The 13,658-nt window shown below is 46.3% G+C and overlaps 1 protein-coding gene across 1 annotated transcript; it reads left to right on the plus strand.

Moving 5' to 3' along the window:
• Window positions 1–1,020: 1,020 nt before the first annotated feature.
• On the plus strand, window positions 1,021–2,931 carry LOC123449275 (cytochrome P450 94B3-like). The gene has a single exon (XM_045126427.1). The coding sequence runs from the start codon at window positions 1,207–1,209 to the stop codon at window positions 2,797–2,799; it is 1,593 nt and encodes a 530-aa protein (XP_044982362.1). The 5' UTR covers window positions 1,021–1,206; the 3' UTR covers window positions 2,800–2,931.
• Window positions 2,932–13,658: the final 10,727 nt, after the last annotated feature.

A 13,658-nucleotide genomic window follows, 5' to 3' on the forward strand; every position in this document is an offset into this window, starting at 1 on the left:
GTGATTAGTAGTATAGTACTTCCTCCGTTTTTATTTATTTCACATATAGTTCGATCAAGTTTTTCAAAACCAATCTAAACTTCAACAATAAAAAGATATATAGTATGAAAATATATTGAGGTGATTTCAATTGTATTTGGTTTGGTATTATGGATGTTAATAATTTCTTGTATAAACTTGATCAAAGTTTAAAGTTTCAACTCAAGACAAAATATGCCAAGTAAATATACGGAGGACGTACTCCTCCGTCAAAGTTTAGAAGGCACGATTAAATTTACGTGAATTTTTACAATAGACAAAGTTTAAGACGCATTGCATTTATTCTTAGCAGCTAACTAATACTCCGGTGTACTACTTCTACTTCCTCTGTCACGTTTAGAAAGCACAATTAAATTTACGTGCATTTTCATAATGAACAAGGTTTAAGGCGCGTTCCATTTGCTCCTAGCAGCTAAGTAATACATCGTTGTATTATTTCTATATGCATGCGTAGTGTGAATACTATTTTTCAGCTCATCTCGCAGCCAATCAATAACCACCTAGGTTTCAGAGAATTTTTAAACGCGTCTTCTAAACCGTAACGGAGGTAGTATATACATGCATAGTGTGATTGCTATTTTTCGATACATCTTATAACCAATCAATAACCATCTAGGTTGTAGTGAATTTCAAAACAGGCTTTTTAAACCATGATGAAGGGAGTAGTACTTAAATAAGTTGTTCTCGACGTTTCCGAAGGAAAGACGAAGTGGTCAGTTATGAGCTTTCAGTCTTCCGGTGGGACATCCAAATGTTGTGCTTGGAAGTACGTCAACTAAAACATATGCAAACGGTTATGAAGAGCATAAACTCGGAATATTGGAGTGGAATATCTGCCGATCCGCCGAATGTGACGCAGTTCATAGCGAATGGCTGACGGTTCGTTATTGAACGCAACGAGAAGTTCACATCAGGTCTGTCCCCCGTTACGCGGCACCCACTATAACAGTCCAACGTATATAGCGGCGGCAGACCGGAGGCGCTTCCAGCACAAGAAATCACCTGCGGCGGAGGCGCTTCCAGCCCAACCGGTTCGCCGTTCGCTCACCGCCACACTCTTTCTCTCCTCGCCCTTATCATCTTCCCGTCCGCCACCTACACTCCACATCCCGATGGAGATAAACCACACGAATTTCCCGCCCGGTAGGTAGAGTGCAGCTAGCGACCATGGCAATCGCATTGGCAGCCTTCCTGCTGCTGCTGCTGCCGCTCTTCTCCCTCGGCGCTGCCTTCGTCCTCCGTGCGTGGAAAGTCGTCCACAAGAAGGCGGCGGCGCAGCGGGGGGACACGCCGGGGCTACTGCGTCCGTACCCGCTGCTCGGCCACCTGCCGCAGTTCCTGGCGAACCGGCACCGGATACTGGACTGGCTCACCGAGGTGCTCGCGCGCCAGCCCACCTGCACGCTCGTGTTCCGCCGGCCGGGCGGCATCCGGGGCGTCATCACCGCCAACCCGGCGAATCTGGAGCACATCATGCGCGCCAGCTTCGATAACTACCCCAAGGGCCCGCGCTTCGCGTCGCTGCTCCACGACTTCCTCGGCCGGGGCATCTTCAACGCCGACGGCGAGGCGTGGCGCGCGCAGCGGAAGGCCGCCAGCTACGAGTTCAACACGCGCTCGCTGCGCCTCTTCGTGGCCAAAAGCGTGCACAGCGAGCTCCACGGCCGGCTCCTCCCGCTCCTGCGCCGTGCCGCCGGCTCCGGCCGCCACCTCGACCTCCAGGACACGCTCGAGCGGTACGCGTTCGACAATATCTGCCGCGTCGCCTTCGACCACGACCCTCGCCAGCTCCCGGACGGGGAAGGGGATGACGGCGACGCTTGCCCGGAGGTCGAGAGCACCGGGACCGGGAGCAGCAGGTTCGCCGACGCGTTCCGCGACGCTGCCAATCTCAGCGCGGGCAGGTTCCGGTACGCCGTCCCAGGATTCTGGAAGATAAAAAAGGCGTTCAACCTGGGTTCTGAGCGGCGGCTGCGCGAGTCCATCGCCATTGTGCATGGCTTCGCCGATCGCATCATCCGGTCGCGGCGGGAGGAGATGAGCTTGGGATGCGAGAAGCACGACCTCCTGTCGCGGTTCATGGTGAGCCAGGGCCAGAGCTACACCGAGAGGGCCCTCCGCGACGTGGTGATCAGCTTCCTGCTCGCCGGACGGGAGACGACATCCTCCGCCCTTACCTGGTTCTTCTGGCTGCTGTCCTCGCGCCCGGACGTGGAGCGCCGCATCCGCGACGAGGTGGCTGCCGTGCGTGCCCGCCGAGCGATCGACGATCTCGGCAGAGCTGGGTTCGATCTCGACGAGCTGAGGGAGATGCACTACGTGCACGCTGCCATCACGGAGTCAATGCGACTCTACCCGCCGGTGCCGGTGAACTCGCTGCACGCGCAGGCCGCGGACGTTCTTCCGGACGGCACGGCGGTGGGGACGGGTTGGTTCGTGGCGTACAACTCGTATGCAATGGGGCGGATGGAGTCTGTGTGGGGCGAGGACGCGCAGGCGTACCGGCCGGAGCGGTGGCTGGACCCGGCGGAGGGGACGTTCCGGCCGGAGAGCCCGTTCCGGTACATGGCGTTTCACGCGGGGCCAAGAATTTGCCTCGGAAAGGAGATGGCGTATATCCAGATGAAGTCTATCGTGGCGTGCGTGCTGGAAGAGTTTGAATTGGCGGTGGACGGCGCGTACCGGCCGCGGCAGGTGGCATCACTCACGTTACGAATGGCGGACGGGCTCCCGGTGCGGGTGAATGCCAGAGGGAATTGAGTACGACGACAAAATGCAGGGAAAAATCTGCTACGTAATTGTGTAGAAAACCGTCACTATGTAAAAGATGGATTCACTAGGCCTGATTTCTGATTGTTTCACCAGGCGTTTTCTACTTGGTATGTTGGTCCATCGTCAAGCTCGATCTTCTGGTGGATTTCCATGCCATGACTTGTAAGGACTTCCATGGATTTATTGGCATTAACAGGGGCCAATTCAAAAAGTAAAACAGTGATGGAACCAGGATTTCCACATATAGGGTGCCAAATCAAGTTTATAAAAATGTCTAGTGCAGAAAATAACTATATCATTGTCACGTCTCACGGTCCTATGACCCGAACAAGACGGGTCGTCATACAATGTCGGCATACTACAACAAGGTTTCGCTTTATAAAACATCATCACCTTTGAATTAGTTTAGATTCGTCTCTGTGATCCCAATGAAATCGTATTTGTATTAATTCCATCATCAGGAGGTTTACTGCTTTTTGCCATGGCATGCCGAGCTGCGGGCCAAGATCATGGCATCTTGGCTGCGCGAGGAACTCCAGCCCCTCATGGGATTGCACGAGTGCGCTTTCATTAATGACGGTGCTTTCATGACAAATTCATGCTTGTAGCATGACAAGGAGGTTGCATAGGTTAAGTATGTTGTTTTGCTCCTCAAACTCAACATAGTGAAGGAATTCGAGATTGAGCCTTGATCATTGATGTGCTAAAAAAGCTAGAGTTTGTACACCGGTGCTTGGCTTGGGTTTGTGACCTTTTCTCGATGGCCTCAACTCGTGTATGCTTAACGGTGCTTCGGGTAGTCACATCTACAATAAGCATAGGCTTCGATGCGGGGGGGGGGGGGGGGGCTCTTTCTCTAATGTTTTTCATCTTGGTTATGGATGCAATGAATCTTCTACTACAAAATATGGCCTCTTCTCCAAGCTTGTCAATCATGGTATCAAACGCCGCAAATCCATTTATACAAATGTCGTGGCAACGTTTGTTAGTCCCTTTCTACTAGAGGAGAGATCCTGCACAACATTGACCAATGACATTGGCGAATCCTCGGGTGTGTGTCATGACCAGGTCCCGTGAGAGGTCCCCGAATCTTTGCGCTTATTGTGTCAGTCCCTGGATCAATAACTTACACGCATGGTCGACGATGAAATACCAAAATATATCACATGTCATAGTATTTACATCGAAGATTCAATGCTTTATAATGCAGAACTACTTAGCTCGTGGGCTAGCTTACAATACAATCATGCAGCAGAGTAATATTCTAGTCTTGCGGCGTCCATCGACTCACATGCAAGAGTTGAGTATAGCATCGTAACCCTACTTTGTAACCTTCTCTTAGATACGGTAACCTGCAACATGATATGGTGCAGCGACAAGGGTCAATACATTGGATGTACTAGAAAGTTTCACTAGGATTGGCTTCTAGAAATATAAACATGCAATTTCGCGTGCCTGGTTTTTCTTATGCGCAAAATAGTTTTCCCTATCTTTATAATATTGATCTCCTCTAGTAGCAATATGACACTCCCACTAAACCCGGTCGTAGTCTGGTGGAACTCTCGGTAAACCCCGGTCGTAACCTAGAGGCACTCCAAGTAAACCCCGGTCATAACTCAATGCAGTTTGAGCATGTGGACTCCCCAATAAACCTTGATCATCCCAAGATTCTCTCCAGAGACCCTCGTAAACCCCAGTCCTCCGAGACCAGCGCCATAACTCCCATTGGTTCAACACATAGATTTTTTTAACAATGAATGAGATGAAACTAACAATTCTTGTACGAGTTGCTCAAAGTTGTCCGTAACCCGGGACACAATTAATCATGATCAGTTTTATACAGTCTCAAGAGGTTTGTGTACTTTACCCGTGATTCCCGGTCACACCCTTATGCTACTAAACTTCACTTGTGAAGCAACAAAGTAGATCCGAACAAGACTTTTGGGAAGCAATTGCCCTCTCAGAAAAAGACAAACTCAGTCCAACCTAGAATGCAATAACTACATGTGCTTGTGTTTCGTAGGAAGGTTCCCACAACTTACTTGGTCAAGACAGAGCTTGTATTGTCTCGTGCTTACACATGGAAGCTATTTAAATTTTGAACTCGTGCAATCCCTTTGATACCAGGGTGGCATTCCCCACCAATGACTACACTCCGATGACCCAATAAAAGCTATTCCAACCAGACCGATTCATTATTATAGTAGTAATAGTTAAGTAGTCAACCATGCGGGTGTATTGGTGGAATAATAGTTGGTGTTTCTGAATCCATGTTATAGCAACTAAGCAACTACTAGTGGGTTAGAAGGTCTGCGTAAAATGGACCTAATAATTCTACTGGGTTGTCAAGCACAAAGTAAAATCCTATAAGGGTTTCCTAGTTGAAAATCAACTACAATGCATGAAAACATAGGTTATGATCAAAGGTTTGACTTGCATGCACGTACGATTCTTCAGTCTCATTATTCTTGATCAACACACAGTTCGCTCTCTGTAGCAATCTATCGCAAGTAAAGATCATTCATGAACAACCATACAATACAATAAAGCAAACAACAAGTGTTGTGCATGGTGTCATTGCCACTGCGCTCTGAGATTTTAGTCAAGTCTTAACTCATAAGAATCTGGAAAACAACATAGTGGTTGTCATTCGGAATACATGTGACTTAAGGCTTCACAGGCAAGTTTCAATAAAGGCTCATCACATAAGAAGTATGTGATGTCAAATTGTGGTTGTCACATTCCAGTCAAAGAATCTAACCAACAAAGTCAAGGTCTATGAATATTGGGTAGCAAGTACATGTTCAAGTTTGAATGACAATTCAAACTTCACTATTCACGAGCTTGAATGCACCAAGTTCTGAGAATGATAACCTAGTCTAGCTTCTCATTCAATTTGGATTTGAAGTAGGGTTCACCTTATTTAAATTCAAACTGAATTAGAATTGTAAGTCAGATTGAGTTTCACTAAGTTCAATTTGAGTTATGACCATTTTATATTTGAATTGAGTTGATTGATCTTTTTTTGAAATGTCATTTTGTTACTCGTAAAGCAAAATACCATTCCAATATACTCTCTCCGTTCCTAATTATAAGCTGTATTATTTTTTTTAAAGTCAAAGTTCTCAAACTTTGACCAAGTTTATTGACAAAAATATCAATATCTAGAATATGAAATCATTATCACTAGATTCACCCTGAAATACACTTTTATATTATATATATTCGGTATTGTAAATATTTATATATTTTTCTATAATGCTGGTCAAACATAAACAACAGTTGATTTTTTGAAAAACTAATACACCTTATATTGAAAAACGGAGGGGGTAAATACTAAGGTATGGTATTAAATGGTTTGATCTACGGCCAACCATTAATTAAGTTTCAACTAAGGGTAACTACAAATCCAACATTAGTTGTGTGACAGCCCGATGCCGGCGTCCCAGAAGATTCTCCCTTCTTTCCGTTTTCGTCGTGTGTCTATTTTTATTTGTCGCATCATCATCGCATTATGCGCATCATCTGCATTGCATCGGCATCTTTGTTGCCCCCCGGTTTCAAAACTTGCATCCGTTAGTAGTTGCCGGTTCTCGTCGTAGTCCGTTCTGAGCCCAACCGCACACGCACGCGCCCGCGGCATCGTCGAAACCCTGTTTTTAAAGTGTGCGTAAAACTTTCTCTGATCGGGTTGGGATTTGACGTGCGATCTTATTTTAATATAGCTAGGCCGCCTGTCGAATTCCGTCGCGATCGGAGACCGTCTGGTACCCGAACGGACGACCGTAGCGGCACCGTATTCGGGCTACCGTCGGACATTTGTCGGTGTTTTAAAAATTCGTGCCGCGCCGCCCGTTCTCCCTCTCGTCTCCGGATATTCCCTCTACACGGCCACGTACCCATACCCGCGTTCGGAATCGTCCGAATCCGACCCCGCGGTTGGATCTGGAACGCGATTCCGGTTAACCGAGCCCCCGTTTGCCTATATATAGGCCCCATGCCATTAATTAGACAACCCCCTCTCATCTCTCCTCAAAATGCGCGCAACCTACCCGAAACCCTAGCCTCTCCCACCTCTCTCTCCTCCTCTGCACCGCCGCCGGGCCCGCGAGCCCGAGGCAGGCCCTCCCGAGCCCATCTCGGCCCGAGGCAATCGTCGCCGCCTGCCCTGGCCGGCGCGCCACCGCAAGCCAAGCCGCCCCCTCGCGTCGCGGCGTCCCGGGCCGTCTCCCGCCTCGACCTGCGCCGTCCGGCGAGCCCCAGTCGCCGGAGCACCCGCCAGGACCGGCCCGTCCCACGTCATCGACAGTCGCCGCCGCTCAGAGCCTCCTCCGGCCGCCGTAGTCCCAGATCCAGCGCGCGCCGACCTCCTCGTCCAGGAGTCGCCTCAAGCCGCCGCCGCCAGGAACGCAACCCCGACGGCCGGATCTATCCAGCGCCGCTTTCCCCCGCCTTCCTCGACCCGCCGGGAGCCCGTGCCGCCCTACGTCAGTGCGACGGCCTGCCGCCGCCATGGCCGTACTCGAGCTGGAGGACGACAGGGCCAGCGCCGCCCCGCTCCCTGTCCCCAACCGTCGCATGGGCCGGCCAGCACCGGCGCCACGTGGCCCAGCTCTGCGGTCCAGCTCCGCGACCCAGCTCCACCATCGCCGGCCTGCCCAGCCTCTCCACCGATCGTCCCATCAAGCCCAATGTGAGCTCTCCTGCGAGCCCCTCTAATCGTGCCCGAGCGCTGTGTAATTAAGTTGTGCTCACGCCGTGATGATCCCATTAGAGGTTCGGCCCGTTAGTATTTGATTAGGTTTTCAGATTTATCTTTTTCAGGGAAACGCTAGATTTTTAAACGCCCGTAGTTTAATAACCGTAAGTCAGAACGACGCGTTTTTTATATGGTTTTGTGGTAGATTTGCGCGTAGAATACGAATTTGAAACTTGCATAATTATTTGCCGTAGTTTAACGTGCCAAACGCCTAGCTTTGTGTGTTGTTTCAATATGTTACGCCCCATATTTATTTTTCTCGGAAGTCCAGGTTGTTCGTATGCCGTAGAATAAATGCCCATGTTTTAGGAATCATGTTTTGCATGTATTTTAGAGCGGTCATTGATATTTTTGCGTGTAGGGATTTGCCGGTAGTTTATTTTTCCGTATATAGGTTATTCTCCCGCATTATTGTGTGGCCTTATTTTGTGTTGCAAACCCCACATATTTTATATCTCATGTAGTTTCATTTTCTCTTGCTGGTTGTTTGTTTTGAAGTGCTCGTAGCCATCGTTCCACACATATTGCATTCATGCCATCATATCTTGCGGTGCTTGTAACTTTTGAACCGTAGCTCCGTTGGAGATGTTCTTTATGTGTACATTACTTGTCTTGACGTGTAGAATCACGTGAACCTATTTGTTTTGCTGTTTAACAACCAATTAAATGTGTTAATTCAGATCTGGACAGAATTGTAAATGAACATGTGAGGTCGTCTCGGAGATGCTATATGACATTTCCGACCTCATTTAAAATGTCTAGGTAGGTAGTTTAACTTCCGCTTCACCTCTTGCATGTTTGACAACATTAATATTGCCGTGTAAATAACCGGGAGTGGACTAAATAATTAACGTGGAGTTTCGTCAATATGCAACTCGTTGCATATTGAACTTCACTTAATGTGTAGTGTTTGATTGTGTGAATTGTCATGCCGTGTCTTGCATGTATTCAGCTGCTCATGCATCATTTGTGTTGTGCATCGTGTGGTGAAAATCGTGTGTTGATTCTTGTTTCCGGTTTGCTTCGTCCCGATAGAGTTCCGCAGCGTGCCGAATTGTGAGGACCCGTTCGACTACGTTGGTTCGTCTGCTTCACGGAGGCATTCTTCTTCCAAGCGGGATCTCAGGCAAGATGATCATTTCCCCAGATACCATTACTATCATTGCCATGCTAGTTTTATCGCTTCTACCGATTATGTCTCGTTGCCTACCACATGTTAAATATCAACCTCTCAACAACGCCATGAAACCTTCAACCTGTTCGACCTAGCAAACCACTGATTGGCTATGTTACTGCTTGCTTAACCTTGTTGATAGCGTTGTTAGTTGCAGGTGCAGTTGCTTCCATGTGAAAACATGGGTTCCTTGTCATATCACCATATTAAATGCTATTTAATTTAATGCACCTATATACTTGGTAAAAGGTGGAAGGCTCGGCCTTTCTAGCCTGGTGTTTTGTTCCACCTTTGCCCCCTTAGTTTCGGCTACCGGTGTTATGTTCCATAATTGAGCGCTCCTAACACGATCGAGGTTGTTATGGGGACCCCCTTGATAATTCGTTTTAGATTAAAGCTGGTCTGGCAAGGCCCAACATTGGTACTACATTTGCCGAACATAATAATTCTGTTAAATTGAAGTGCATAGGGAGTTAGCGCTACCCGAGGAGTAATTCTACATAATACAGGGAGGACCAGTGCTGATGGTGCTGGTCCAAAACAGAGCACTGTGCGGGGCCACCACGAGGAAACTCGAGGTTTGGCACTCGTACGCGTCGCTTATCCGTCGTGTCCTGAGAACGAGATATGCGGCTCCTATCGGGATCGTCGACACGCCGGGCGGCCTTGCTGGATTAGTTTTACCTTTGACGAGATATCTTGTGCATCGGGATTCTGGTGATGCTTTGGGTAATCTCAGAGTCGAGGTTTTCCACTAGGGAATCCGACGAGATCGCGAGCTTCGTGGTTGAGGATTTCTATGCGGCTTGTGGTAATTTGTGATGGACTAGTTGGAGCATCCTTGCAGGGTTAAATCTTTCGGAAAGCCGTGCCCGCGGTTATGTGGCAACGTGGAAACTTTGTTTAACACTGGTTCTAGATAACTTGAAGTTAACTTAATTAAAATATGCCAACTGTGTGCGTAACCGTGAATGTCTCTTTCGTGAGTTCTTTCTCCGATCGAGGACACGGTGGGGTTATGTCTTACGTAGGTAGGTGTTCAGGATCATTCATTTGATCATCAGTAGCTCACGTCCGTTATGCATAGATCTTCCCCCTCTTATTTTCTTGTACTCGTAAGTTTAGCCACCATATATATGCTAGTCACTGCTGCAACCTCACCACTTAACCATGCCTCACTCATTAAGCTTTGCTAGTCTTGATACCTTTTGAAATGAGATTGTTGAGTCCCCTGTGGCTCACAGATTACTACAACACCAGTTGCAGGTACAGGTAAAGGTTATTTGACGCGAGCACGTTGATTGTTCATTTGGAGTTGCTTCTTATTCTTCTTCATCATCGATCTAGGATGGGTTCCAGGCCGGCAGACTGGGTTAGCAAGGATGGACGTCGTTCTTCTTTTGTCGTTTGATTTCGTCCGTAGTCGGACCCTACTCTTACTCTTGATGATTATGTAATGTACTGATGTGACTCTGATGTAGCTTGTGGCGAGTGTAAGCCAATTCTATATATATCTCTTCTTTTCAGTACATGTACTTGTAACGATATCCATTCTTGCGACACGACGAGATGCGCTTCTATCCCTGACGAGGCCTTCGTGGCAAATTGAGGATAGGGTCGCATCTTGGGCGTGACAAGTTGGTATCAGAGCCGTACCGACCTAGGAGCCCCCTTGATTGGTCGAACTTGGCCGAGTCGAGTCTAGTGAAAAAAATGCGTTGAGTCTAGTTATATATCGGAGAGTAGGATTCTTTTTCTCCTCTTCTATGGTCTCGTGAGGAATCTTGACGTAATAATTTACTCTACTCCTCTTCCCACTCAAAATTTTTTTAGGATCACGCGGATATTTTTGGAATCTATATGATGCCGATGTGACGGAGTTCTGTCTTGGTGCCTCCTGTCTGACTTGATCTTCTTCCGGGGAGTTGAGCTCCAGGGGATTCTTGAGCACATCGTTATCATTCAGATTTCTTAATATCTCAGGACGAAGGATGTTTGTAATTGCTTCAATACTAGTAGTGGCGAGATAACCCCGATGTCCCCAGTACTGGTGCAGATTGTTCGGGAGTACTGCCATACTTTGTATCGTTGTGATCACGAGGGTCTGTTGTAGTTGAAGGTCCGAGATTCTGGTCGTGTGTTGACGGATGTGATACAAGTGATGGGTTAGTATAGGATTTGTGTGATTATTACTCCTTGTATCCGTGTACCAGATTGCATGACCAGATATTTCGGGAATTCATAGGTGGGAATTCAAGTAGTTGCTTATAGGACAATCTTCCAACAAATGCATGATGTTAGGTTGGGGTTCGACATCTAGTGGATTCGTTTGTTCACGGTCGACTTACAGCGGTACACGTTGTGTCTTAAAGAGTCCTTGCAGCTTGCTACGACTCGAGGACACTTCGTATGTCGGGTGCACTGCCTTGCACTTGATGGCTACTGTAAAATCGTGCCCGTGCGATCCTGTCCACGAAAATATCGGACGAAATCTTTCTCATGAGTTTGTTCTGGCTAATTGCAAGCCGCACCCTTTGTTTTGTTGGAATATGGTAATTCAGTTGCTTCGATGTCAAGTGTTGATTTCAGATCTTTCCAAGAGGTGTTCTCATATTTTTATGTGAGAATGCAAATCCTGTTGCTCAATCAGTTGTCTTATCAATTTTGTCAACCAGAGTCGCCATATCAATTCTTTTCAACCGGTGTGTTTCTCTCCAAGTGGATTCAATCCTCTCTAATTTTTGCAGATCATTCTCTAAATCCTTTCCGGAGTCCATCTCATCTGTCTTAAGTTGTCTTTGTTTTATTTTTCCCGCCCTCCCACCCTTTCTTTCTGAGTGATTCAATTTTCATCCAAGAGTTTTCTCTTCTTTGTGCTTCCGCTGTCTGTTCTTTTCTATCTTATCCGTTGATTTATTGTGAAGATTCTCACGAGCTTCATGTTCATCCTTATTCAGTCTTGTTATTTTTCCGGTGAATTCAATTCAGTCGTCTGTGTTCATCATATCCTTTTTCGTCCTTGTAATTCTTTCCCATGTTGTAGATTCTTTTCAGCCTATCCTGTTATTCGTTCATCTTTGCTCTGTCCGGTGTGTTGAAGATATCTCAGAGTTTCTTGTTTTCAGATCTTTCATTATTTCGAGGTTTTCAACCTCATCTAGTCTTCATTTGTACCGGTGCTATATCAATCTTTTCAACGGTGGTTTCTTTTTAGTGGGCCCATAACCCACAGGTTTTTCCGAGGATCTTATATAGCTCTTGTAATCTTTCCGGAGATCATTAATTCTTTTTCAACTATGACGGAAGTATGAATTTCATCAGTCATATCCCTTCTTCAAGATCTATTTGAATTAATTCTCATATTGGCTCAACCTTGCATTTTTCTTTATTCCGGAGTGTCTCAGTATTCTTGGTGATGTTCTTCTCGTCATTCTCTCCTTTGAAGATTTGAAGGAGTGTTCCTCGTAAATCTTGCTCCGTTCTTGTGAAGATTGTCATCTCAACTTCGTGTTACCCTCTCATTATTTCCAATAATGAGTAATCGCTTTCGTGCTATCCGGTGCATTTCTGAGTTGTTTTTATTCTCGATCCTCCGAAGGCCATCATTTTAGAAGATTCTTCGTTCTCAGCTTTCAGCTTTCATCCTCGATTCTTCTCAATTGTTGCATCTTCGTTCGTCTCTCGATTATTCCGGTGCCTTATTCAAGTTTTCTGTTAGGTGGTTCATGGTCTCATCATTCTCATGTATCTCGAGTCATTCATGGTTGCCTCATTCATTTCAATTCTCACCGGTGTCTCCTTCTAGACTTTTTCTAGTTTGTGCTCATATCTCTCCTCAATCTTTTCTAGAAGAATAAGTTGTATGCTAAATCCTTTGCTTGTCATCAATTTAATTTGATGAAGGATTAGCATAACATAGTTCTTATTCTTGTGTCATCAAATGATTTCAATTCTTCATCCGGAGTGGCTCATTGTATCAATTCTTTTCTCAAGTATCCGTTCTCTTGCATTCCCAAGTGCATTTGTTCTTCCTTGATCCTGTGAGGTGGTATTATAGCCTTCTTGTTAGTGTAGGAGCCTCAGAGAGTTTTCCTTTCAAGGATGGGATAATTAAACCCACCGATTCTATGGTGTTGAGATATTATCAACCAATGATTTCTTCATTGAGCTATCTTGGTTTGGACTTCACCTAAAGCTTTCCTATGGATTGTGCTATCATGGTGCTTGTCATTAATCCCAGTTCTCAATGTATCCTCTCGGTGTAAGAAGTTTTGTTATCCTTGCTTTCTTCTATCCTTGGTTCTTGTAGTGGGTGGTTGTCACTTCATATTTATTGAGATGATTTTCGTAAGCCCACTACTATCTTGTTCTTTCGTTGTTGTTTTCCAACTACTAAGTCAATTCTCTGTCCGGAGGCTCTTCAATTCTTTTGTGATTGTAGTTGCCATTCTCTCTTCATTCTCTTCTTCCGTATGAGCTAGTTCCTATTCTATTCTTCCAGAGGCTTTGTGATATTGCTCATTTGGGTCAATCTTGTTGTTCTACCAAGATCATGGTGTTCTCTTGCTCTATTTACTTGTTTGTGGTGAATATTGTCTATTTCTTCCACCTTGTCGAATTTTTTGTCCCATTTTCCTACCGAAGTGCTGCCAAAATTTTCCGTGAATTCTTGCTTCTTTCTCTTGTCAGTCCTCATCTCTTTGCAACCTTCAAGGATCGTTGGTTTCACTCCTTCGTCAAAGAAGCAATTAAGTTTTTACCTCTTGTTCCTTCTCATCCTCTTCCCCTTTCATTCTTGGATCTCGGGGCGAGATCCTCTTGTAGTGTAGGAGAGTTGTGACAGCCCGATGCCGGCGTCCCAGAAGATTCCCCCTTCTTTCCGTTTTTGTCGTGTGTCTATTTTTATTTGTCGCA

The sequence above is a fragment of the Hordeum vulgare genome, chromosome 4H (genome assembly GCF_904849725.1).
Source record: "Hordeum vulgare subsp. vulgare chromosome 4H, MorexV3_pseudomolecules_assembly, whole genome shotgun sequence".
Lineage (NCBI taxonomy): Eukaryota > Viridiplantae > Streptophyta > Magnoliopsida > Poales > Poaceae > Hordeum > Hordeum vulgare.

Coding starts and splice junctions, on each gene's coding strand:
- LOC123449275 (XM_045126427.1), top strand. CDS start 1,207: ATGGCAATCGCATTGGCAGCCTTCCTGCTGCTGCTGCTGCCGCTCTTC.